Source organism: Myodes glareolus, chromosome 12, assembly GCF_982192425.1.
Source record: "Myodes glareolus chromosome 12, mMyoGla1.1, whole genome shotgun sequence".
NCBI lineage: Eukaryota > Metazoa > Chordata > Mammalia > Rodentia > Cricetidae > Myodes > Myodes glareolus.
Window position 1 is genome coordinate 5,973,204 of NC_142037.1, and position 23,247 is coordinate 5,996,450.

General features: G+C 40.8%; 2 protein-coding genes across 7 annotated transcripts in view; one reads left to right on the forward strand and one right to left on the reverse strand.

Moving 5' to 3' along the window:
- Vcl (vinculin) overlaps positions 1 to 2,455 on the forward strand; it is a 93,543-nt gene extending 91,088 nt beyond the window's left edge. For both annotated transcript variants that reach the window (XM_048426422.3, XM_048426421.3), the window contains one exon: positions 347 to 2,455. In XM_048426422.3, coding sequence (XP_048282379.1) covers positions 347 to 493 — 147 coding nt within the window. In that variant the 3' untranslated portion in view covers positions 494 to 2,455. The remainder of the gene's footprint in view (positions 1 to 346) is intronic.
- Positions 2,456 to 3,523: 1,068 nt separating this feature from the next.
- On the reverse strand, positions 3,524 to 21,227 carry Ap3m1 (adaptor related protein complex 3 subunit mu 1). 5 transcript variants are annotated; one of them, XM_048426426.3, is made up of 9 exons: positions 21,093 to 21,227; positions 14,799 to 14,870; positions 13,823 to 13,994; positions 9,933 to 10,070; positions 9,080 to 9,165; positions 8,148 to 8,281; positions 7,111 to 7,318; positions 5,852 to 5,996; positions 3,524 to 5,457 (listed from the first exon to the last, which is right to left on the reverse strand). In XM_048426426.3, the coding sequence occupies exons 2-9, from the start codon at positions 14,865 to 14,867 to the stop codon at positions 5,357 to 5,359; spliced, it is 1,053 nt and encodes a 350-aa protein (XP_048282383.1). In that variant the 5' UTR covers positions 14,868 to 14,870; positions 21,093 to 21,227; the 3' UTR covers positions 3,524 to 5,356. The 5 variants fall into 5 exon arrangements, with proteins under 5 accessions (XP_048282383.1, XP_048282380.1, XP_048282384.1 ...); XM_048426423.3 differs by having other exon boundaries at positions 14,595 to 14,870; XM_048426427.3 differs by lacking the exon at positions 21,093 to 21,227 and adding an exon at positions 20,802 to 21,060.
- Positions 21,228 to 23,247: the final 2,020 nt, after the last annotated feature.

A 23,247-nucleotide genomic window follows, 5' to 3' on the forward strand; every position in this document is an offset into this window, starting at 1 on the left:
AGGTAGAATATATAGCATACCAATTAGTGACAATGGATCTTAGGAAGAAAAGTAATAACTTGAAGAATGTGGCTTGTAGCAAAGCTCTGAAGGACACTGGAGGGAGAGGAAATAGCAGGAAAGATCACCACCTTTGAAAACCAAGATTGAGTACATGATGTCATCCATACAAGGACACAATGCCCAGTTGGTGGAGTGTCCTGTTTATATAATTAAACCACCACTGATGTGAGCATGGGATGCCAGTGTAGGTGGGGTTAACTACATGCAGTTGACGCCTGGCTTCATGGTTTCTTGAAGGCAGCATGGCATTAGGGACTATAGTAACGGGCCTCTTTTATTACAGGCCACAGAGATGCTGGTTCATAATGCCCAGAACCTCATGCAGTCTGTGAAGGAGACTGTGCGAGAAGCAGAAGCCGCTTCAATCAAAATTCGAACAGATGCTGGATTTACTTTGCGCTGGGTCAGAAAGACTCCCTGGTACCAGTAGGCGCCTAGCCAATCCTGGCTGGTATATATAAGCATCTGCTAGGGAGAAGAGAATGAGGAGTTCAGAGTCACTGGGAGTAGAAATCAATTCCTGGTCTCACACACCAGAAATGAATGGGGGCTTCTCACATAGAAAACATTTACACTCTTGTTATGGACACTTTGCGATGTGTCTCTGTATGGACCCTGTACTCTCACAGCACTCCTGTGCACAGTAACCCAGTAAGTAGACTGGGTCTCTAGCCCATGGATTACATAAGCTCCGAGTAAGAGTGAACACTATCTGGAAGCCCTGCTCTGCTCCAGGGAACATAACCCTCTGTTTACAGTTTACCAACTCCCTTTCCTCATTTAGGCCCCCTAGACTAGAGCTGAGGCAAGTCAGTTAATTAACTGTGCTTCCAAAAGTTATTTTGGGTTTTCCATGTTGCTGTTGACCTGCCTGCCTTCCCTGGGCCATGCATCATCACTGCAGGATAAGGTGGTCTCTTATAAGGGAGGGTCTGCATTCATTTCCTGCTTTACCCCATGTAATCCTAGTTTCCCACGATGTAAAACTGGGAGGAAATCACTATTCTGTCTTTACCATGCCCCTGAGTAATATCTGTGCTCGGGGAAACTTCCTGCTTCACATCCTGCCTTGCTTGGTTGCCAAGGTAACCATCCAGCAAACACACTGGTGCTCTCTGCCTCTAGAGGGGCAGAGTAGCTGGGGTGTGATCCTGCCCATCCCCCCAATGGGGCCACTCCCAGGTTCTCTATGCTTTGTCACTGCCAGTAGAGGTCTGTGCTGACGCCTTAGCATTCATTCATAACTTTTTCTTTCTTTCTTTTTTTTTTTTTTTTAAATTTCTGAGCTGAAATGCTGCATTTATTTTTAACCAAATCACCCCGGGCTTTGGCAGTCTTCTATATGCTTCTTAAACAAGACTTTAAAGATACATAGGTATGTGTTTGTCTGTAATCCTCCCTAGCCCCCACTTTTTTTTTTTTTTTTTAATTTTGAGACTGGATCTTTTTATGCTGTCAGGCTAGCCTTTGAACTTCAGGGTTCAAGCAACCTGCCTGCAAAAAGTATTAGCACCTACCAACCACACTTGGCTCCTTTAAAGTTTGGAAGGTCCATTCAAAATTAAGCCCTAAAAATTACGGCTTGCTCTTTAAGAACATTGAATGGAAAGGCAGTTCTGTCTGAAAGATACTTCTTGTGTAAAGGAGATAGCACTTGCAGATTACGATGCTGGTGCTGCTAGGATAAATCATAGAAATTACTATAATTCCAGTTGCTTTTAACCAACTACAGCCAAGTCTTTCATCCTCTCCCACATATTCAAGAGTAATGAGTATGATATCTAATATCAGAAAGATATGTTTCCTATCTGGCAAAGTAAGTGAGAAAGTGACTTTCCCAGTATTTATCCACAAGCATTTCCAAGGACATAAATATTACTTTCAGAAGTCAATAATCAGATGAATGGAGTGAGACCCTTTCCTGGATGTTCTTCCCTTACCTACTGCGTTCAATCCCAACACTGAATGTGTAAACCTTAAGTTGACCCTGTACACTCAGGCTTCCTCTATTTCCTTTCAGCTGATTATTGTCAAAGCTCTCAATATACTTGTAGAGTTGCTTACCTGATATAAATGCATATCAATGCCTTTAAAGTATGACTCTATGCCAAAGATCACCTTTTGTTTTAAAGATTACTTAGAGGAACTAAGAATCATTTTTGCTCTCCAAGTTCTTCCAGTTCTGGAGACACACGTCTGCCAGGTGTGCTTTCCGTGAGCGTCAATGCTTACAGTACAAGGAGGCAAAAGGAAACAGTCCGTGAACGAGTTAGAGATGCTACCACTAAAACAAAAGAAACTACATTTATAAGCTAGGATTTATTATATACAAATATTTTCTGCCTTTTCTTTTGTTCTGTTTAAAACAAATAAAATACATTTATATGAATAACTCTCTGAATGATGGACATACTATTTTAATAACAACTTTAGGTCAGACTTTTATTTCTGAAGAATAGCCAATGAAATTAATCCTCAGGATATGGATATTAAAAAAATACTAAAGATTTTATTCAATCCATAAAGGAATGGAAATTAATAGTATATTTACATAAGAGGGTCTATGTGATAAAGGACAGTCTTGGCACCTATACATTAGAAGGAGCAGAAACCACAAGTTATCAGTGGGCAAAGCAGCTAGGTGTGGGTTACCATTGGTAGAAGTAACTCTCATTTTAGAAGGTTTTAGCTATTACCAGAGACCATAACTGTCCCTTAAAAAGCAGAAGTTGTGAAACCTGGGGGGCACTATTGTGTCTTCCAAACTCCAGTATGGAACAGTGTCGTCAGAATCCAGTAGGGCTGAGGCTTGAGAAATCACTGACTAAAATAAAAACATGTTTTTGCCTAATTTTCTAGAACAGGGGTGGGGGGAGGAGTTAAATAATACTACAGGATGAAATTCATCATTGTGTTGACTAAGAAGGTCCCAACTGGAGAAGTGGATTGCAGCCTGGTTCCAAGGCTGTGGAATTCACTTAGCCAACATTGTTGCTTCTAAGGAAAACAACACTAGCATATTCCAGTGTTCTTCTGTAGCAACATGGAAGGAATGAACCCACCAGCTGAATTCCCCATGTGTACGTGTATGGCAGGCTACCTCACACAGAAAATAAGCATGTTTTATTTGCTTTTAGATTATGGTTCCTTAAGAACAAAGAAAAGGGGAATATGCTAGATTAACCAGAACTCAGGTGTTTAAAAAATTTTGAATCTATATGGGAAGTGATGTAATGAAGGTAGTTTTTATCACTTTTACCACTAAGTCTGTGACTAGAAAGGGGACACTTTAAAATGATGAATGGTTGTGACTATGCTCTACTTAGGAAAAGGCCTCCTGAATGTTCTTAAGCAACTGTAATACTTGTGATACAGAAGAAACTGATCCCATGCAGCTGGCTCTAACTCAGCCTGGATATGAGAATGTTCCATCAACAATCAAACTTAAAAAAAAAATCAGTTTGTTGCTTTTATATTTTTATTGACATTATAGCCAGAGCTAGGGAAAGGACTTTCTGGGCTCTATCAAATTAATAAGTACAATAATTTAACTGTAAAGGAACACAGTCTGCTTGGCTGTTTTAGCAGAAATCATTAGAGACAAGGGACTCTTGGTATATGTTCCACTTTGAAAGACAAGACTACACAGGAGGAATGTTGGACAGTCTAGGTATTGATGGTGAGACAAGGGATTGCGAAGAAATTCAACTGTCACAATTGTTTTTGAGTTAAAAGACAAGATATTTAAATTAGAGCTAGATAACCAATCTTAGTCAAAGTGAATAGATATTTTGCATTTTGACTTAAAGCTGCCAATCTAAGATTGGTTACTCAAGTAATTTCTATTTGAAGCTGCAAAAGCTGGCCTTTCTTATTAGATGAGGGTAACAGTAACCATGCTACTGTATCACCAGCACTCCAACAAGGACTGTAAGAGAGAGATGGAAGAAAATAATGGGCTACAGGATAAGAAGACTAAGTCTAAAGAAAATCAAGGGGAAATAGGAAGAGCAAACACTTATATCTTAACTTTCAGTCTTCTTCCATTTTCATGTCTAATGAGGCAAAATCACTGCATAAAGGATTTCCAAGCAAATGATGTAGAATGCAATGAGTCATAGACTGACTTTCCCAGTGTTAAAATCGATTGGTATAAATCATGACTGAGAATGTTTGTCCTTCATGTACACAGTACAACAAAGACACTTAAGTGCTTCAGTCGCATTTTGATAGGGTGGGAAGTTTAGGAAAGGTGCCTGTCACAACGGCCTTAGGATATAAGTACTATGAAAAGGAGCTCCTCCAAATACAGGGCATACAGGTAAATCCAACCATTTAAGCACAAAAAGATAAAAGACTGAGAAGAGAAAGAATAGTGGTAGTGAAGCAGACACATTTTTCTCCTTTTGCTGAACTGGGACACGAGATTTTCAGGCTAACTAGGTTACAGTGGCATTATATAAAGCTTTACTGAAACATGAAAATGGCAAGATTTTGCTTAATTTTCTCTTTTACTACTTTAATTTGTTTAAAAGCACAAACACTTGTGCCTGCAATAACTTCCTATAAGCAGAAGTAGTGTTCCCTTTTATTATCTTAATAAAGTATTTGCCCCTTTGATGCAAATGATGTTGACTGTGCTATCTAGCAGCTGATGGTGTATCTACTGCAGCAAGGTCCTTGTAAATCAAAATCTGAGCTTTACATAAAAATCTTATTTATAAAAAATAGAATACCAAGTACAGCGAGAATGGAGCATGGAGCAGCAGTGCTCCTTGCCAGGGCCATGTGAAAGTGGCTTCTGCTACAGTGCTTGCTTAATGGCACGAGTGAAAAGCTGAGTAAGGCAAACACTTGAAGAGGCAGTTTTCTGTAAACTTCGTGGGGTGGGGGAAATCTCCTCTCGTGGGACAGACACTGATTTGAGATGGCTAAGATCAGAAGGTGTGACACTTGGCTGCACCCGACACACACCAGTATCGCTGGCTTTAGGAGAGAGGCTACTACTGTAGCCTCTGTCTTTACTGTTACAATGTGCAGCATTCAGCTGGTAGCCCCCTTGGAAGAAATCTAAATCTTTTCTTAAGTGAAAAGATACAAAATAAGCTAAGTCTTTAGAAAACTTTCCTTAGCTTAAAGCTCCTTAAGAACCCTACATTGATACTGAGCAACTTTGTTAGCAGTGTAGCTTGACACAAATGCTTTATATGTATTCCCACCCACTTGGTACCTAATAGTAATAAATTCTAATGACACTTGAAAAACAAACATCTTGAGGAATTTTGGCCTCTTCTCATGTCCTCACTTGAAACTTCCCAGCTTTTGTGACATATTTGACTCCTTTAAATGGCTTATATTTCTCCCCATACATGTCCAAGCGGTTCACTTTTAAGCCTGTGTCAAAAAGAATGAAACAAATCATTACTATCCCAGTAATAATACAAGACTTCTTTAGCAGCGAACACTGACCCCTAGATGTGACACTGTACAGTGCTCCATTCATCATTTTGGAAACAATACCCCTTTTCTATCATCCATGCATTATACTCTGGCCAGAAAAATGCTTGTGAATCTAGCTAATTCTACTTTGTGTGAACACAAAGGACAGATTCTCTGGGGCATGTGTGATAGAAGACTGAAATGGGCTGTTCTCCCAGATTCTGGTGCCTGGAGGTCAGCACCACAGCAGGTAAATTGGAGTTGCTGCTCTTCCTAGGGTAGAACTGTCAGAACTCTCCCAAACTCCTGGTTCCAGTTTCTCCTAGCCACACAGCAAACTTGGCTTTACCTGAAATAGCAAGCTGCTGGATCTTGAACTGTATGTTGAGGCTGGGGTTCTCTTCTGGCTTGGGAGCTCCTGACTGCAAATTTACCAGTCCTTTAAGACTTGGGAGCTTCTGTGGAGCAATTTTCCCCACATCCCATACTAGTACCTTCAAAAGACAAGAGAAAAAAAAAATCTTAACCATGTCTTAAAGACATACTCAGAGGTTAATAGACATTGTAAGCTTCTACACAAAATAAAGTAGTGTCTTAGAAAACAGGAGAAGCCTGGAATAGACAACTGATTCAGTTACTATCATTAAACTTTCAGCCACAGACTCCTTTGTTAAGTGAAATTACCTGTGTGGAAATTGAGTAATAGATAAAAGTATGGCTGGAGTCGGAGTGGAGGACCAAGGATGTGGAACTCCTCTGCTTAGACTTATATGATCCCTGGGAAGGTTCTTGAATTCTAAATGTTAGATGTTCATTTTTAAATTTTTACTTTTATTTATATGTATATGTGTGTCTATATGGGGTTGCACATGTGAACACAGAGTCCGCAGAGACCAGAAGAGGGTGTGGGATCCCCTGGAGCAGGTTACAGGCAGTTGTGTAGCTCCAGTGTGGTTGCTGGGAACCATATTTGCGTGTTCTACAACAGCAGTTTATGTTCTTAGACACTGAGCCATCTCCCTAGCCCAAGGTTAAAAGATCTTCTAATGCTCTGTGTGGTGGCACACACCTTTATTTCAGCACTCAGAAGGCAGAGGCAGGTGGATCCCTGAGTCCAGGTCAGCGTGGTTTACACAGTGAAGTCCAGGACAGCCAGGACTACAATGAGAGAGAGAGGGAAAAAAAAACAACCAAACTAACAGAAAACAAAAATCAAGACAAAACAAACACCCACAAAACAACCACCTAAAAAATGCTCTATGAAATTATGCAAAATTACACTTTCTCAGCTATGTGTGGTAGCACATGCTTTTAAATGTAGAACTCTTGAGTTCTAGGCTAGCCTGGGCTACATAGTAAGATCCCCCATCTCAAACAAAACAAACAAAACACACCTCATTTACCAAGCACTCATTTTTTTTGTTGAAAACTTATCACATTTTGCTATGAAAGCAAAGCAGCTGAGAGAAAATTAATCTTTTACAGTCCTCTGAAAACCTTTAGCTAGAGGCAAGGTAAGGACACTGCTTTCCTTCTGCTACGTCCTCCACACCCCACCACAAACAGATTGCAGAATACTTGCTCACTCTTAACTTGAAGTGGCTGTACCTTGGTTACTGGATCAAATGTATAGCTGCCTTGTGTTGGTGTCAGGTTCATGTTCAGCACAACTTTTGGCATGTGAACAGTCACTGTGATTCCTTCAATAGTTTTTCCCATATTCTGTTTTGGTCCAATTGTTACATCAAATCTGCCACAAGAGCTGTTTTCCTTAAAACTGATACTGTGTTTCACATACACTGGTATTGCCACTAGACTAAAAGAGACACAGAGAAACATATAAAAGTATTTATGTACAGGTATGTACACAATGACAGCTCCAAAGGTAGTATGTGTTCCATGCTGTCTGTAACTGTGCCACAGGGCCATATACCCTAGCAGAATGCAGTCTCTGCACTGGGGTTGTTGAGGACAGCACAGTGCTCTGTACCAGTGTGCTAGGACTGTATGGATTGATAACTAATACATAAGTCAAAGCAGAAATCTGGTTTAAATACAGTATAAACAACTGGGGTAGAGGGCTATACTTAAAGGGGGGGGGGGAGACAGCGCACGCAAGCCATTAAAAGAATTTGAAGTGCTAAGAAATAATTTCTCAGAAAAAAGCTTTCAGTCTGTTACCCAAATGCTTTCTGATATTCTAAAGGGACAAGTTAGCTACAGCTGACAATGTTAAACTGTTTAAAACTCAATAATCCCAGCACTCAGGAGGCTGAAGCAGAGGATCCAGAGTTTGGGGCCCTATCCCCAAATTCAATGTGAAGCAGGTAGTGGAGGGATATCTTAGGGTGTGGCTGTCTTGTTAGTTTATGGACAATGGCAGGATTAAGGTACCAAAGTTATGGTTTGCTGAAAACATGCATGATCCAAAGGGTTGTTTTTAGTTATAAATTTTAACCTCTCCCTAACTACTACCCTTTTAGGTTCAGAAATACTGTTTTAGGTACAAATTATCACCAGTTCTCACGAGGTCTCCAGGTGAGCCATGCCTAAGTAAGCCATGATAAACTCAAGAACTAATCTGTAAAAATGAATCAAGAGCAGGGCGTTCTATTCAAATTGCTGGACTGTGATGGCAAATTTACTTCTGTGAGCTGACACGGTATGATATGAGTCGGAAATTCCCATCTGGAGGAATAAATGACAAAACTCTTTCTGATTCCCAACGTTTGAACCGGATGCACGGGTGGAAGCTGACATCATCTAGAAGTCTTGGGTTCTGTCAGAAAAGGAAAAAGCCATATGTACAGAGTATAAGAAGTATGACAACAGTATTTACATATTATGATAAATTAATATGCTCCCTAGTCATAAAAGCAGTGTAAAAATTTATTATGATAATATCAAAATAGTTTTATATACATTACTTGAACTTTATAAACCATGGGGAGAGAAAGCATTATCTACATTACACAGATGAAAACTGAAGTTGAAGAAAGTAAAGAGAAATGGTAACCGAGACAGAACCAGAACACATTTCTCCTAGATGTTTTCAGCAGTGTGTCATGCTAAATCTATATGATGCAAAATATTAATGCTCCTTTACATAAGCAGAGTAAATATCTGGTAAAAATGACAGTGGAGATCCAAAAGCTAGACCGCAAATCCTAAGCCGCTTCTAGCACACTCTAGATAAAGACCTCCTTTCGACCTTTCCATAAAGGCCATGTTCAGTGTGTCAGCTCCTGTCTGCAAAGCTGTGCTAGGAATATTTTGACATAACCCTCTGTAACCTAATATAAACTCCAGGGCTGGGGAGATGGCTTAATAGGTAGGGGTGCTTGCTGAGGACCTGAGTTTGATTCTTAGGATCCATATGGTGAAAGGAGAAAATAAATTCCTGCAAGTTGTCCTCTGATCTCCACACATGTGCCCTGGTAAATACAAGCCAACTCAAGCACACACAAATACAAAAATCAACAAACTTCAGCTACAATCTTCCCTCAGGAACTGTCACATCACTTAGCACTTTAAATGTATTAGGCATGTAAGGGACTATAGAGCAGATCAAACTTACCATGAAAGAGAGCGAGAGATCAGGCATTCCAGAGAGCTTAATGCAAGCATCAATGACCCCCTGAATTTCTGCAAAGACTGTAGATCCTAGAGAAGGAAATGAAAACTGATAACCTTAATGGGATCTGGCTCTTCTCTATATTCCTCACTGTAGCTGGAGTAATGGAAACACACTCTGGGTGTGAGAAATAGTAGTAGTTCTGACTGCATTTCTTACTGGCTCCATCTAACTGGCTAGAGTATAATTCTAAGGAGTTAAAAGAAATTCTTTAGAGAGTCAAACAAGATTATTTGTACCGATGTTTAAAATATTTTAACAGAATTTAAAAATTAAGCAGTTTCCTCATGAAATAGACTAAGCTTTAGGCTACTTTTTAAGGAACAGGGGTCATGACTTATTATTTTGTATGCCTGAAGGCTATAACGGAAAGAAGACAGGTAATAAAGGATTTCTCTGCAGCGTTGGAGCCTGTCATGGCACTCGCTCTGTAGACCAGACTGATCTTAAACTGACAGAGATCCACCTGCCTCTGCCTCCTGAGAGTTAAAAGCAACCAGAAGAAGCCTTTGGCTGAAGCACTGTACATGCAGCAGGGAGCAGCACAGGGACCGCAGCTACATGATACCTGTCAGATGAGAAAGCTGCAAGAGGGACTCAAAACACCTGGCACTACCTCAGTCAGTGGTTATGATAATTAGAATGTAACCTTTGGGCAGAATAAATAGATTTATAAATTGTTAGAAAATTGAATAATTTTCTGCTTAAAATCACCCTGCCGAAGGATTTCAGTTTTCAGTTCAACTTGTATTAACTGAATTATTTCTACCCCAAAAGACCAGATGCACACAATTACCTGATTTATCTATAATTGCATCTATTTCTTCAACTACATCAAAATAGGCTTCATTGTTTGTGTACTTGACTCCTGCTCGACGCCATGGGATGTTGGATAGCTGCCCGGTGGGGAGTGTGTCCCCAACATTACTACTGCCTAGAAATTAGAAAAGAAGCAAAGTGTGATGTGTGTTATAGTCATCAGAAAACGATGGAAAAAAGGATGCTTTAGCGTCTGCTTTGCATTTGGATTTTCCTTCACTGCAGATGAGGACTCTAGAACTGCTGAAGACATATTCCATGCAAGAAGACAGAGATGGGCCATGTCCTGTTAAATACATTCACTCATCTTTTGCTCTCTGTGTGTTAGCAGTAACCCAAGCTAATTCTAATGGCTCAACAACAGAATCTTGTACTGCTGCTAGCAATGAAAAAGAGGCTTGGCTGCTGAACAATCTAGTGGGAAGAAATTTTCACTGAGATACACAGTTCAAACCTGGTTCTTTGGTATTCAGGGGAATTCTACATGAATGAGATGCTGTCATGCTGGTCTCTGTGGAGTAACTAAATGAAGAACATATTTTTGCTTATTCTCACTTTAACATCACCACACCATTGAGATTGTAGCTCTACAGTACAGCATTTGCCTAGCATGCACATAGCTCTATGCTCTATCTCCAGTAGAGCAAAAACAGAACCAAAAAAACCAATATCTGCCTTAAGGTCAGCATACCATTTTGGCTGAAATGTGACTAATGTTCTTCTTATCTAGTTAGCTTCCTGACAAACTGCATATGTATGGTTATGCAAACAGAAACTCTTTCACTGTGACTTACTCAACATTTTGGTTAGTCTCTATTTTTTAATTCAAAAGAAACTCATGCAGTAAAAGGTAGTAAGTTAATCATACATTTAAAAAAATCTGTTTTCTACTAACATCAACCACTATTAGTATACAGGTATATTTCTTTAAATATTTACTCATAAGTAACATTACCACTTTTTCTTATTTTGTTAATTGTGCCTGCCTGCCTGCCTCTCTCCCTCCTTCCCATCTTTCTTATGATTCCAGGCAGAGGTAGGAGGATGGCAGCAAGTCTGAGGCCAGCCTGGTCTACATAGTGAGTTCTGGGCCAGTCAGAGCTACAAATCAAGACCCTATCTTGCGAAAACAGGTTGCAAGCCAGGCAGCACATTCCTATACTCCCAACACTCAGGAGACTAAGGCAGGAGTACTGCTAGTGTAAGCCAGCCTCATCTGCACACTATGACCACCCAGCTTCCAAAGAAAACACACACACAAAAACACACCAAACTTAACCAAACATAACATATGGCTTCAGAGTGCTTGCCTAGTTTGCATAAAGCCCTGCGTTCAATCTCCAGCACTTTAACTTCAACACTTGTGAGACGGCGGAGGCAGGAGGATTAGAAGTTCAGAGTCATCTTCGGCTACACAGTAATACAGTATGTTCAAATCTAGATTAGTTTTTAAGACAAGGAATGTATATAGCCCAGGATGGCTAAGAACTAAGGATCCTACATGCTAGGATTACAGGCATGTTACTAAGCTTGGCTAAAAAGGCTAACACTCGTTTCATAGTCTATTGCTGGTGTTCCTGTCTCCAGCCTGTTACTTTCCAAGAGTATTAGAAAAATACTGCTTTAATCAGATTATTTTCCTGTTTAGAAACCTTTATGCTTCCTAATTGCTTTCTGACAAAAGGAAACATTCTGCTTAGCCGTAGGAACAAGTATTCCCCCGCCTCAGCTTCCCATGTCATACTCAGCCCAGTCTCACCTAAGTGTGTGCTTTCAGTGTTCAATTACAAAAGCTCTACTTCTGTTAGAGGGCAGATACAATCTAGCCTTCCATTTTATGTGTATTTTCCTCATACATGCTCTCACGTATCTACTTCTACAATCTACTGATTCTGCAGGGCCCTGTGTTAGGGTCACCTGGTGCTTCAAGAAAGATTACTTCATCCACTGACCATTCTTTGGTCTGTGTATATACGTGTGGTACTAGGAAACAGAATCATAAGCATACTCTTTAAGGAAGTATAGCCCAGGTGTATTATATTTTCTCACTTTGTACCCCAGGCTAGCCACAAACTCATATTTGTTCTCCTAGTAGCTGGGATTACAGGTATGCAGCACCACATCCAGCCTGAACCATTCTCTTAAACTTTTTCAATCCATGCTATAGTTTTATATTATATATTAGCAATTTTTTTTGAAAGTTAAATAATACGAAGTGGGCTGGAAAGATAGCTCAGTAGATAGAAGTGCTTGCTATGGAAAAACGAAGGCCTGAGTCCAGATTCCAGCCCCACATAAATGATGAGGTGGCTGTGCACACACCTATGTCCCAAGCATTGTGGGGGTCAATACAGGATGGCTGGGGCTTGCTGGCAACCAGCCTAGCTTCAGGTTCAGTGAGAGACTTTGTCTCAAAAAAGGAACCAGGTGACAGTGATAGAGCAGGACACCTAATGTCCTGTGCACACTCAACACACACACACATATATCTAAAAATGTATAAAGCAAAAATAAAGATGTTTTAGCTAGAGATAACCAATGTATACATTTTAGATTTTTTTGTTTTGTTTTTCAAGACAGGGGTTCTCTGTGTAATGGTGCTGGGTGCCCTGGAACTCACTCCATAGACTAGGCTGGCCTCGAACTCAGAGATCCGTCTGCTTCTGCCTCCCGAGTGCTGGATTAAAAAAGCCACCACCATTGACTGGCCATTTTAGGATTTTTATCTTTGTAAATTATATATATGTTTATCTGTATGTGTGTGTATATATATACATACACACACATATATGTATACACACACAGAAACAAAAAATAAAAACAAAAAAATAAAAATTATATATATATCTTTTATGAGTTTGTGCTATTTTTATTTTTTCTATTTTGTTCTGTTTTTTTCCCCAGTTAATAATATGAGTGTTTTCCAGTGTCTCACTACAATATCCCTGAAGTATGAAATTGCTCTTTAAATCTTTAGATATTTTAACTATTTTCCCCAGGGTAAAGAGATGCTGAGTGTGGAGAGTGTAGCTGGAGTGGCAGGAACATTCCTCCAGAAGACTTCTTTTTTAATTCTGGACACAGTCCCATTATATGGCTCTGACCTAGGACTCTCTTTGTAGACCAGGCTGGCCTTGAATTCACAGAGATACACCTGCCTCTATCTCCTGAATGCTGGGATAAAGGCTTCTGCCCCAAGCCCACTCTTTCCTAAAGATTTTTAAAATCTCAAGAGATTATCTGAATATATGTAATTTCAAGGTATGGTTCAGAAATAAAATTCAATTGGAAGCTTGTAACAAAAGCAGAAAGCCTACTATGTATGAATTCTACAAATTAATTTTCTACTTACTTTATTAGTTTTTCTTGTTTGAAATACTGGACATTGAACCTAGTAACAGGCAAATGCTACCAATGAGCTATACTCCAGCTCTAAAAGTCCTTTGTCATACAAATTGGGCCTCTCTTAATAAAAGAAACATATTTCTCACTCTGTACCCAGATTGGTCTTGAACTTAGCAACTCGTTGGTGAGCCTCCTATATGCATATTACACACGAGAGACACCTGACCTCATATATCTGCTTTTGTTATTGTCCTTGCTCTCTCTCAAAAAAAAAAGTGGGCTGGTCAGATGTGTCACTGGGTAAAGGCTTTTGCTGCCATGCCTGAAGAATTGATTTAATTGGGGGGGGGGGAAGGAGAGAAGACAGAGAGAAAATAAAAAAAATACATTCATTTTTAACATTATTGGTAATTTTAATTTTGGCCAAATCACACTACCCTAATAGTCTGTCATATGAACAAAATGGGCTGTTCATAAAATTTCAATGGATCAGTTCTAGCAGAGTGTTTTCATCTTTCATACCTGTGATAGAATTGACGACGGAACGTAGAATTGTTGGTGGTTTAATTAGTTCTTTCAAAATGTTAGATTCAGTAGCCAGTGGGAATCCATTGTCTAACATTTCTTCCAAGAGCTCATACACTATGACCACATTATCCTTAATTGCAGCCTCTGAACACTCACCAAAGTAGTCCTAACAAAATAATCATAATGTTGAACAACAGAAAGCATGAAGAAAAGCTTGCTTTTCTTTATAATATCCTTTCCTTTCTTCTCAAGAATAAACTAACAGTAGCTTAACTCATGGTTTGAGACCTTAGAAATATATAGAAATAAAAAATTTTCTAAGGAAAGCCTAACATTTCTTTTCAATATTTTCTAACTGTATTTATATTGAATTGATTCCTATTATATGTCATGCTAGAAAGTACTGAAATGTGAGCTATGAACTTCATTAGCCCTAATAAACCCACTCCTAAGCACATACAAAGCTTAAGCCATTTGCTTTATTTATCAAAACAAGAGAAAATTGAAAATGTAAATATAGAAGAGCTTATGATCAATAAATCTTTGTGATGATCCAGAAAATTCTAAGTGGAGGACACTCTGTTTCCTCATGATATAGTTTGCCACACACATAAAAACCATGGGCAGAGCAGCAATGTGCTTATGAGACTAGGTTTAGAGAGAAAAGCCACACTGTACACATCAGAAACTGAGGTGACAAACATAAGCACGTCTCCCTTTGAATTTTCCTGGGTGATCGAGTTACAACAGTTTGATGGCTACGAACCTGGAAAGTGTCAGCGACTCGATGCAGAAACTCAATCACAAAGAGAGGTGGCACTTCCGTCTGTATGACAGACACAAAGAAGAGCTTATCCCGGTAGATACTAATGAGGTAGTGGTGAGGTGTTGAAATGACAGGCGGGACATTTTCAACATCTGCAGCTTTCTCCTGAGCTTCAAAGAAATAGTCACAGACAGACTGGCTTACCACGCTCTTCCAGTGTTTTTCTAGAAATATGTCGCCAGAGCAGTTGATGAGAAATAGACTGTGGATCATTTTCTGTGAAGGAAAAAAAGGGGCTTATACTTACTGCATATTGAAATGCACAGTTGTAGTAGATGGTAATAAACTCAGACACTCACCATTGGACAATGTCTAGAGAGTGAGAGACTTTGGACTACTCAGCGCTAAATGAGATGTCTTTATCACACCCACCCCTCAAGACTCAGGGAGCTAAGGAGAAGAGGAGACAAAAATTTGAAGAACCAGAAGTGATGGACAACTCCAAGGACACAGCATCTTCCAGACACAACAGATGCACATATGAGCTCACAGAAACTGACACACAAAGACCTCCACAAACTCAAACCAGATAAAAATCACAGTGTGGAGAAAGCGAAATAGACACCAAGTCCCATCCCTAAGCAAGAAGTTACTTGCAACTGATACCTGCCAGGAAAGGGAAATTCAATTTTCACTACAGAGTATCACTGGGTTTATCAACCACATTCTAGGTATATCTGGTCAACACAAGAAGGACTCCATTTTGTGGATGTGAACTTTTTTGTTTTGTCATTTTTTGTCTTACTGTGTTTTTATTTGTTTTCTTTCCTCTTCCTCCTCCTCCTTTTTTTTTGGAGAGAGAGAACATGAAGTTGGGTGGGTAAGGATATACGGGGAGGACTTTGGTATGTGGAAAACAAAGAATATGATCAAAATATATTGTATGAAAAAATCCTTGTCATACTGTGCCGACATAAAAAACAGACAAAGCAATGTAAGTGTTGTAATGTAAAGTAAGTAAATGTAAGGCAATTGTGGATCAGTATCTCCCGTGAACACAGATGGAAAAGTCTTAATATTAGAAGGCTAAATTCAGCAACAAATTTTAAATTTATAGTTAATTCCAAGAATGCAAGTTTGGTTGAACACAGGACAGTTAATCAATGTTAATATAAAGTGCTGGTTAGTTCTGCCAACTTGACACAGCTACATAAATCTGGAAGAGGAAATCTCAGTTGAGGAACTGCTCCGTCAGACTGTTCTGTGGGCATATTTGTTGGCCATTTTCTTGACTACGACTGATGTAAGAGAACACAGCCCACTGGGGGTAGTGCTCACCTATCGCAGGTAGTTCTATAAGAAGCCGAGCAAGCCACTAAGCAGTTTTCCTCCATAGTTCTGCCCTGACTTCCCTCAATGAACAACTATGATCAGGATGTGAAAGCCAAATAAATCCCTTCTTTCCTAAGTTGCTTTTGACCACGGTATTTTTCATGTGTGTTACATAGCAAGTTTGAGGTTTGTATGGGACATATGACACCTTTTCTTAAAAAGTAAAAAGCAAAAAAACAATAGAAAAATATTTGTCGAATGTGCAACACGGGGACAACTGAAAACTGTCTAACTGCTTTATCTTCATTGTATCCGATGGCAGATGTTGCAGGACAATTACGTCAGTTATCACAGTGCCAGATAGAAGATCCGAACAGCTGAATTCTGAGCTCTTGTTCTTAACTTGCTTCTTATACACTAATTAGCAGGCACATATTTGAACACAGTGCCAATTAGGCTTTCAGCAGCTAAGGAAATATCCTTTATTTGTGTTGTCCAATATGGTAATCATTGAATACACCTACTACTGTGCACTAGATATGTAGCTAACATGAAGTCCCAGCACTTGAGACGTAGAGGCAGGAAGATTAGGGGTTCAAGGTCAGCCTGGACTATAAACACAGGCAATTGAAGTCACTTTAGGATATATTCTGTCTCAAAACAGAAATGTAACAAAAATGTAGCAAAGACAACTAAGGTACTGAAATATTAACTATTTTTTTTGAGATAGTCTCCAGGATAGCTTGGAAATTGCAAACTTGGAATTTGTATATTGCAAAATTTGCTACCTTTTAAAGCTAATTTGAATTAATTTAAACACCCACTTCTGGTTGTGATACTAGATAGTAGTGCTATTCTGACTTGATTTAAGAGGAAGAGTTGACGCTTCCATATAGAAACCAAACATGTTCTAGTTTTGTGCTGAGAGTTTAATAGATTACAGTATAAATAAAAGAAGTGACCCAGGTTATTTCAAACCACTAGCCTTATGGAACACAACACACTGAAGTATCACAACACTCCCTAAGAGGGATGCTTGTTTTTGACTAGTTTCTTATTTTAGAGCTAGATTTCCACTCATTTTCTTAAGCTGGCGAAAAATTCTTTCCAGGAAAGTTTCCACCAAAGTTGTGTTTATTGGCAGCAGTTCAGGTTTCAGAATACAGGGCTGTCAACCCAACCACTGGATTTACTGCTGTTAATCCTTGGTGCTGAGATGAGAGAATAACATTTCCAGCACTCAACAGCACTTGGCTGAAAACTCATTTTAGCCAGGCTGTGGCGGTACACGCCTTTAAACCCAACACTTGGGAGGCAGGGGCTGGCGGATCTCTGTGAGGTCTATAGATTGAGTTCCAGGACAGGCTCCAAAGCTACACTGAGAAATCCTGTCTTGAAAAACAAAAAAATCAAAAGAAAAGAAAATCTTAACTATCTATAATAGGAAAAGAGACCTTAGTTTACTTACTCATATTATGACCAATTGCCTAAAGCATATAACAATTAAGCAACACCATATGGAGCAGAAAAATTAGCTCATTTTTTAATCACTTATGCATTTAGTTGCTATTTTGTTACTTATTTTATTGAATTTTCTTAGAAAACTACAAAGGAACCACCACAACCATTTTGTGTGTGGGTGTGACTTTTGAATCACAAAACACTGCCATCAGAATTTTGATTGTAGCTTAACTGTTGCTTCATGAATCCTCTTTACTAAATATGCATTCATCCTAAGGTTTTACAAGTAATACAATTACAATAGTTAAAATATCTTTGGAATCAAGTGTCTAAAACATAAGGTGTATTCTGTTTTCTTTTTAGATATGGTCTTATGCTGCTGAACTCATGGGGGGGTCAAGCAATCCCTTGCCTCAGCCTCTCAAGCAACAGGAACAAAAGTCATTCACTGCACCTGATGTTCCTTCTGCACAAAGCATAATGGAGGATAGAATGGCAGATCTCTAAAGCGGGAATGGGGGATGGGAAGATGGCAAGGTCAGTAAAGTGCCTGCCATGTAAGTGTGAGAACCTTTGGATCCCCAGCAGGAGGAGGTGGTTTCTTTTTTGTAACCCTAACAGCGGAGTAAAGGGTGGGGGTGGAGGTGTTGGAGACAGACAGATCCTCAGAGCTTTCTGGCTAGACACAGTTAAGAGACGAGTGATAATGGGGCTGGTGGCTAGGAAGTTCGGAGCACTGTGTGCACTTTCAGAGGATCAGAGTCTGACTCCCAGCACTCACACCCAGTGGTTCTCAACCCTCCTAACGCTGCCACCCTTTAATATAGTTCCTTATAGTGTGCTGACACAACCATAAAATTATTTTGTTGCTACTTCATAACTGTAATTTTGCTACATTTATGAATCATAGTTTAAATATCTGTGTTTTTCAATGGTCTTGACGACCTTCCCCAAAGGGGTTGCAACTCACAGGTTGAGAACCACCGCTTACAACCGTCTGTCACTCTAGTGCTCATGGGTCCAGTGCCCTCTTCTGGCTTTTCCAGACATTGCACGCACAAGGTGCACTATATAAATTCTCTTTCTCTCTGTCTCTGTCTTTCTCTCTCTCTCTCTCTCTCTCTCTCTCTCACACACACACACAAACACACACACACACATACACACACACACACACACACACACACACACACACACACACACACGAGATGAGTAACAGTAGGAGCCCATATTAGAAGACTAACAAGATGGAGTAAAATGAACAGGTTTTGAGCAAAAATGTATTTAAATTTGGGTATGTTGTGTAGAAATAAGATGAAAGCTGACATATTAAGCCCTAGCCATACATGATTTGACCCAATTCGTAATATATTTGAATATATTTGATTCAAATAAGTATATTATTCAATCACTGTATATAGGTCTGATGATTCAAAGAGACTGGTATGTTGTTAATGGAAATTACAAATATAAAGAATTATATCTAAAAAAATTATGTACATAGTAAGAAACATACATGAAAGAATAGAACAGTATTTGAGTAGCATGTGAGTCAAGGAAGTGGAACTAAGAAGAGACTAAGATGCAGGCGAAGGGGAAGGGTTGTGGGAGATCTGCAGGGACGGAACTAGAGGACTAGAGGTCAAGCTGTGTTTTTCTTTGGGTTGGAGAGGTGGCTCAGTTGGTTAAGAGCAGGAACAGAAGACTGATCAGATTCTGGCTGGGCGAGGTGGCACACACCTTTAATTCCAGTACTGGGAAGGCAGAGGCCGGCATAGCCGACAAAGTGAGTTCTAGGGTTATACAGAGAAACCCGTCTTGAAAAACAAAAGAGCCAGATTCAATTCCTAGCACCACCTATGTCAGGCAGATCTTAACTGCCCTTGCTCTCCATGGACACTGCATTCATGTGCACATACGCACAAGTAAATACACACACAATTAAAAGTAATATAAAGAAATCTCAAAAAATGTTTTACAATTTTCTTTTCCTTACCGAGGATCTTTTAAAACGTCAATCTCTTACCCCTTGTCCCTACAAATTGTTTTTAGAAGATTTTTTCATTAATTTAAATATGGGTATTAAATATAAATGTTGGTTTGTGCATGTAAGCGCAGTGCCCAGGAAGGCCAGAAGAGGGCAATGGATCTCCTGAAGTTGGAGATACAGGGGTGTGGGACTGAAAGCTTGCAGAGGACCAGACTTGGTTCTCAATACCCACCCATCCCAGGCAGCTCACAACCCATTTTTTTTTAAATTAAACTTTGTTTTTATATGTATGCATTTCTGTGAGTATATGCCATATGAGTGCAGGTATCGTCAGAGGCCACATCCTCTGGAGTTATAGGTAGTTGTGAGCCAGCCACTGTGGATGATGGGAACTGAACTTGGGTTTTCTGCAAGAACAGCAGGTGCTCTTTAGTGAGCCAGCTCTTCAGCATCCCCCCTCCCCAGTCACATAAATCTAGAAGAAAAGATCCTCTGGGATGGAGTTAAAGACAACTGTTACCCACTATGTGAGTGCTGGAAATTGAACTTAGGTCCTCTGAAGGTACAGGCGAGCCATCTCCTGCTCCAAGAAGTAGTTTTTTTTTAAATCCATGCCAAGAATATATGATTTAAGGTCAAGAGGACATCGGCGATCTTTGCTAGGGTGATTTTAATGGTGGCTCTGTAGGATGTTGAAAAGGAGAAATTGCAATGCAGTGCTTAGACAGAAGTAGCAAGTAGGTAAAAACAAAGATAAGAGATTGGGATAGCTCATCAGGAATGCATCTGCTGCTAAGCTCAAGGACCTGAGTTTGATTCCTAAGAAACCTCATGAAGGAGAGAAGTGAGGCCCACAAATTATCCTCTGACTTCTATATGTGTACTGTGGCATGCAACACACATAGAAAAAAAAACCCAGGTAAATGAAAAAAGAGGAGGACACTAAGAAGCAGAAGATTATGGCACTGGGAAGGTAGGTGAAAGAACTTGTCCTCTCTAAGAAAAAGAGACATTTTCTTCTTTCAATAGAAAGGAAGGAGATTTGTATATTTGGCAGCAGGAAATTCCTTTTTCTCCTGTGTAATGTGTTTCCAAGTCAAAACCCCAAATGACACAAAACAAACAAAAGAAAAAAAATCCACTTCTTTTCCTGTGAGAACGCCGTATTTTACAGTGATCCAACTTCTCGACCAGGAAGTCAAAGCCTCAGGATCAAACAAATCCATGACAGTCAATCAGCCCGCCATCCTTACATTCCCGCACTCCAGGCCACCTTCTCAGTTTACAGCCCTATCACCTATCTCGTGGGAAGCTGCAACACCCTTCTCACTGATGCCCCATCCCCGGGTCGCTCACCCAGACGCCACCCTCTAAACAGGACGTTCTCTTAGGTTCATCAGGGGCTTTGCCCTCCAAGGCCAAACCTGTGGTTGGCGAATTCAAGTCGTCGGCACGCCACCTCACTGTAGATGACAAGACCCCTTTTCCCGCTCCTGGGGTCCAGAGTTCGAGAACCCTCCGTGGCAGGTGCACCCTCCTTTCCGGTCCAGCTGGCTAGAAAGCCCGGAAGGCCGGGCGCAGAGGGAGGCCCGGCCCTGGTCCGCAGTAGCAAGGACGCTCCTGGAGCCCAGGCTAGTGTCTCGAGCCCGAGCTATGCAGCCTGCTCCCCGGCTTTTGAGCGGTCTCCAGCCCGTAGACTCCCCGTGCTCACTCACCCTGACACCTGGGCGAGTCAGTGATTCGGTGCCGGGTCCTCTCTGGACCGAAGCTGAAGCAGCAGAGAAAGCCGCGAGGACCCCGCGCTTGGAGTGCCCAACAGACTGCCTGACTAGCAGCCTCAGAGACGCCAAGGAAGTCAGCAGGACTAGGAAAGATATAAGGGGCGGAAAGGCGCTCAGATTGAGGAACGGTGTCTCCAGAGGTTTGGATCTGAATCGTCTACATCACTCAGGGTCTGGAAGAGCAGGGAGGTTGGCACTCCCTGAGCGCAGGCACTCGCCCGCAGCCTAACTCCGTTCGGGGTCCCTTTCCGTAGTAACCGAGGTCCTGGAGGGACGGGACATCAGATGTGCGTAGAGCCAATGGTTTTGGACTAGAGTCGCGGATTGGGCGGGGTTAAGAAGGGCGGGGCCCAGGGGCGGGGCGGTGACGATCAAGGGGCGGAGCCACCGGGCTGAGGGGCGGGACGCGCGGTAGAGCCAAACGGGTGAGAGTGCGATCATGGCAGCTGCTGAGGAGCCGAAGCCTAAAAAGCTGAAGGTGGAAGCGCCGCCAGCGCTGAGGTGAGAACTGCCCGATGTGGGGAGGAGGGAGACAGCACTTGTGATGAGCCAAGCCCACGTGGGCTGGCGCGGCTAGATGTTTGTGTTCGTGGGGCCAACACGCAGGACCTGCAGCCTGGGAGTTGCCCGCGTGGCTGCTCATTGCCCTCTTGGTTTGGACCACGTTCAGGTGCATTCCCGACCCTGGCAGCCGTAGACCAATCAGAGCTGCTGGCTCGGGGGCCGAGCCTTCCACAGGCGCCACGTGCGAGTGAGTCCTCGCGGGCTGCGCTAGCGCGACCCCAAAGGACCCGTCTGGAGCTACATCCTTTCCTGGGGTAGGCGGGAAGGAACCTAGTGCGTCCTGAACCCTGGAGAAAGATAACATTCTTGAGATTTTTGCGTTTTGACCTTTTTTGTCATCTCTCTGAAATCGTCCTTGGAGACCCCCTACCTGGGACCGGAATCCACCTCAGAGGTTTTGGCTGGGATAACAGTTGGCTAAATGGTTAGGAATTTTTTTGTTTTTTTGCATATTTGGCAACAAGCGGAGAGAGTGCTCTCCCGACAGCTTACATACATGTAATTGATGTATTCACTTTCACTTATAAAAAGCCGTTTTGTTAAATAACATTTCTTCCTAATAAGTATAAAGTCCAGCGCGTGCAATCTTTTGATGCCTTTGAAGTGCTCAATGGAAGGCGGTGATTTTTCTATCTAAAAATAGACACATCAAACTGATTTAAAACTGTGGGGCTGCTCCTGATTATCCGAGACAAATTCCATTACCTTCAACATAATCTTCATGTTCAAAAGAATAATTTGTTCTCAACTGAAAAGAAAAGGTTAAGTGGGGATCCCATATCTCATTCTTGATGAAATGGGTGATACCCAAATCCTTTCCAGTGGCTTTAAAGTATGTCTACTCTTCTTAGAGGGTTATTGTGCATGTCTAATACCACGAACGTTAAAAAAGACCCTGAGGATGTTTTATTTTAAATTTTAGATTATGTGTGCCTGTGGGATGGCACAGCAGATAGAGGCGTGGGCTGCCAAGTCCGAGTTCAGACTCCAGGACCCACGTGGTGGACTGAGTGAACCTTTTCTTCTGTTGTCCACTGACCTTCACACGTGGCCCCGCCCCCACTATGTAAATAGATATTGGCTCCTTATATTTTTCATTTAATAAAAGCAATACTTTATATATAATGATGATCAAGTTTAACAATGCTTACCATCTGTAGTAATGATATAAGGAAGGCTCTGTGAAAGAAAGGCAGAGATTATTTATATTGACAAGTGAAGGTATTGAAGTTCAAATAACATTTAAGGAAGAGAAATATGAACCCAGGGTATCAGGATACAAGTTTATTCTTTGATTCTAGTGTGTTTACACAACATCGAAGGCATGTCTCTGTTTGCTTATGTATCTTTAAAAATGATCCATGGTAATGTTTGATACTTAAATATGTATATGCCAGGTTCTGTTTCTGCATTATGCATATTTTAACTCACTACCATAACAACCCAATAAAATCATTTCTATTACATATCAATTTAACCAAAAAGGAAACTGGCACATAGCTATCCTTTGTGTCTATTTAAAACT

Coding starts and splice junctions, on each gene's coding strand:
- Ap3m1 (XM_048426423.3), bottom strand. CDS start 14,867: ATGATCCACAGTCTATTTCTCATCAACTGCTCTGGCGACATATTTCTA. Junction 5,997..7,110: donor CATTTGATCCAGTAACCAAG/GTACAGCCACTT, acceptor TGTCTTTTGAAG/GTACTAGTATGGGATGTGGG. Junction 5,458..5,851: donor CCAGCAGCTTGCTATTTCAG/GTAAAGCCAAGT, acceptor TTTTTGACACAG/GCTTAAAAGTGAACCGCTTG.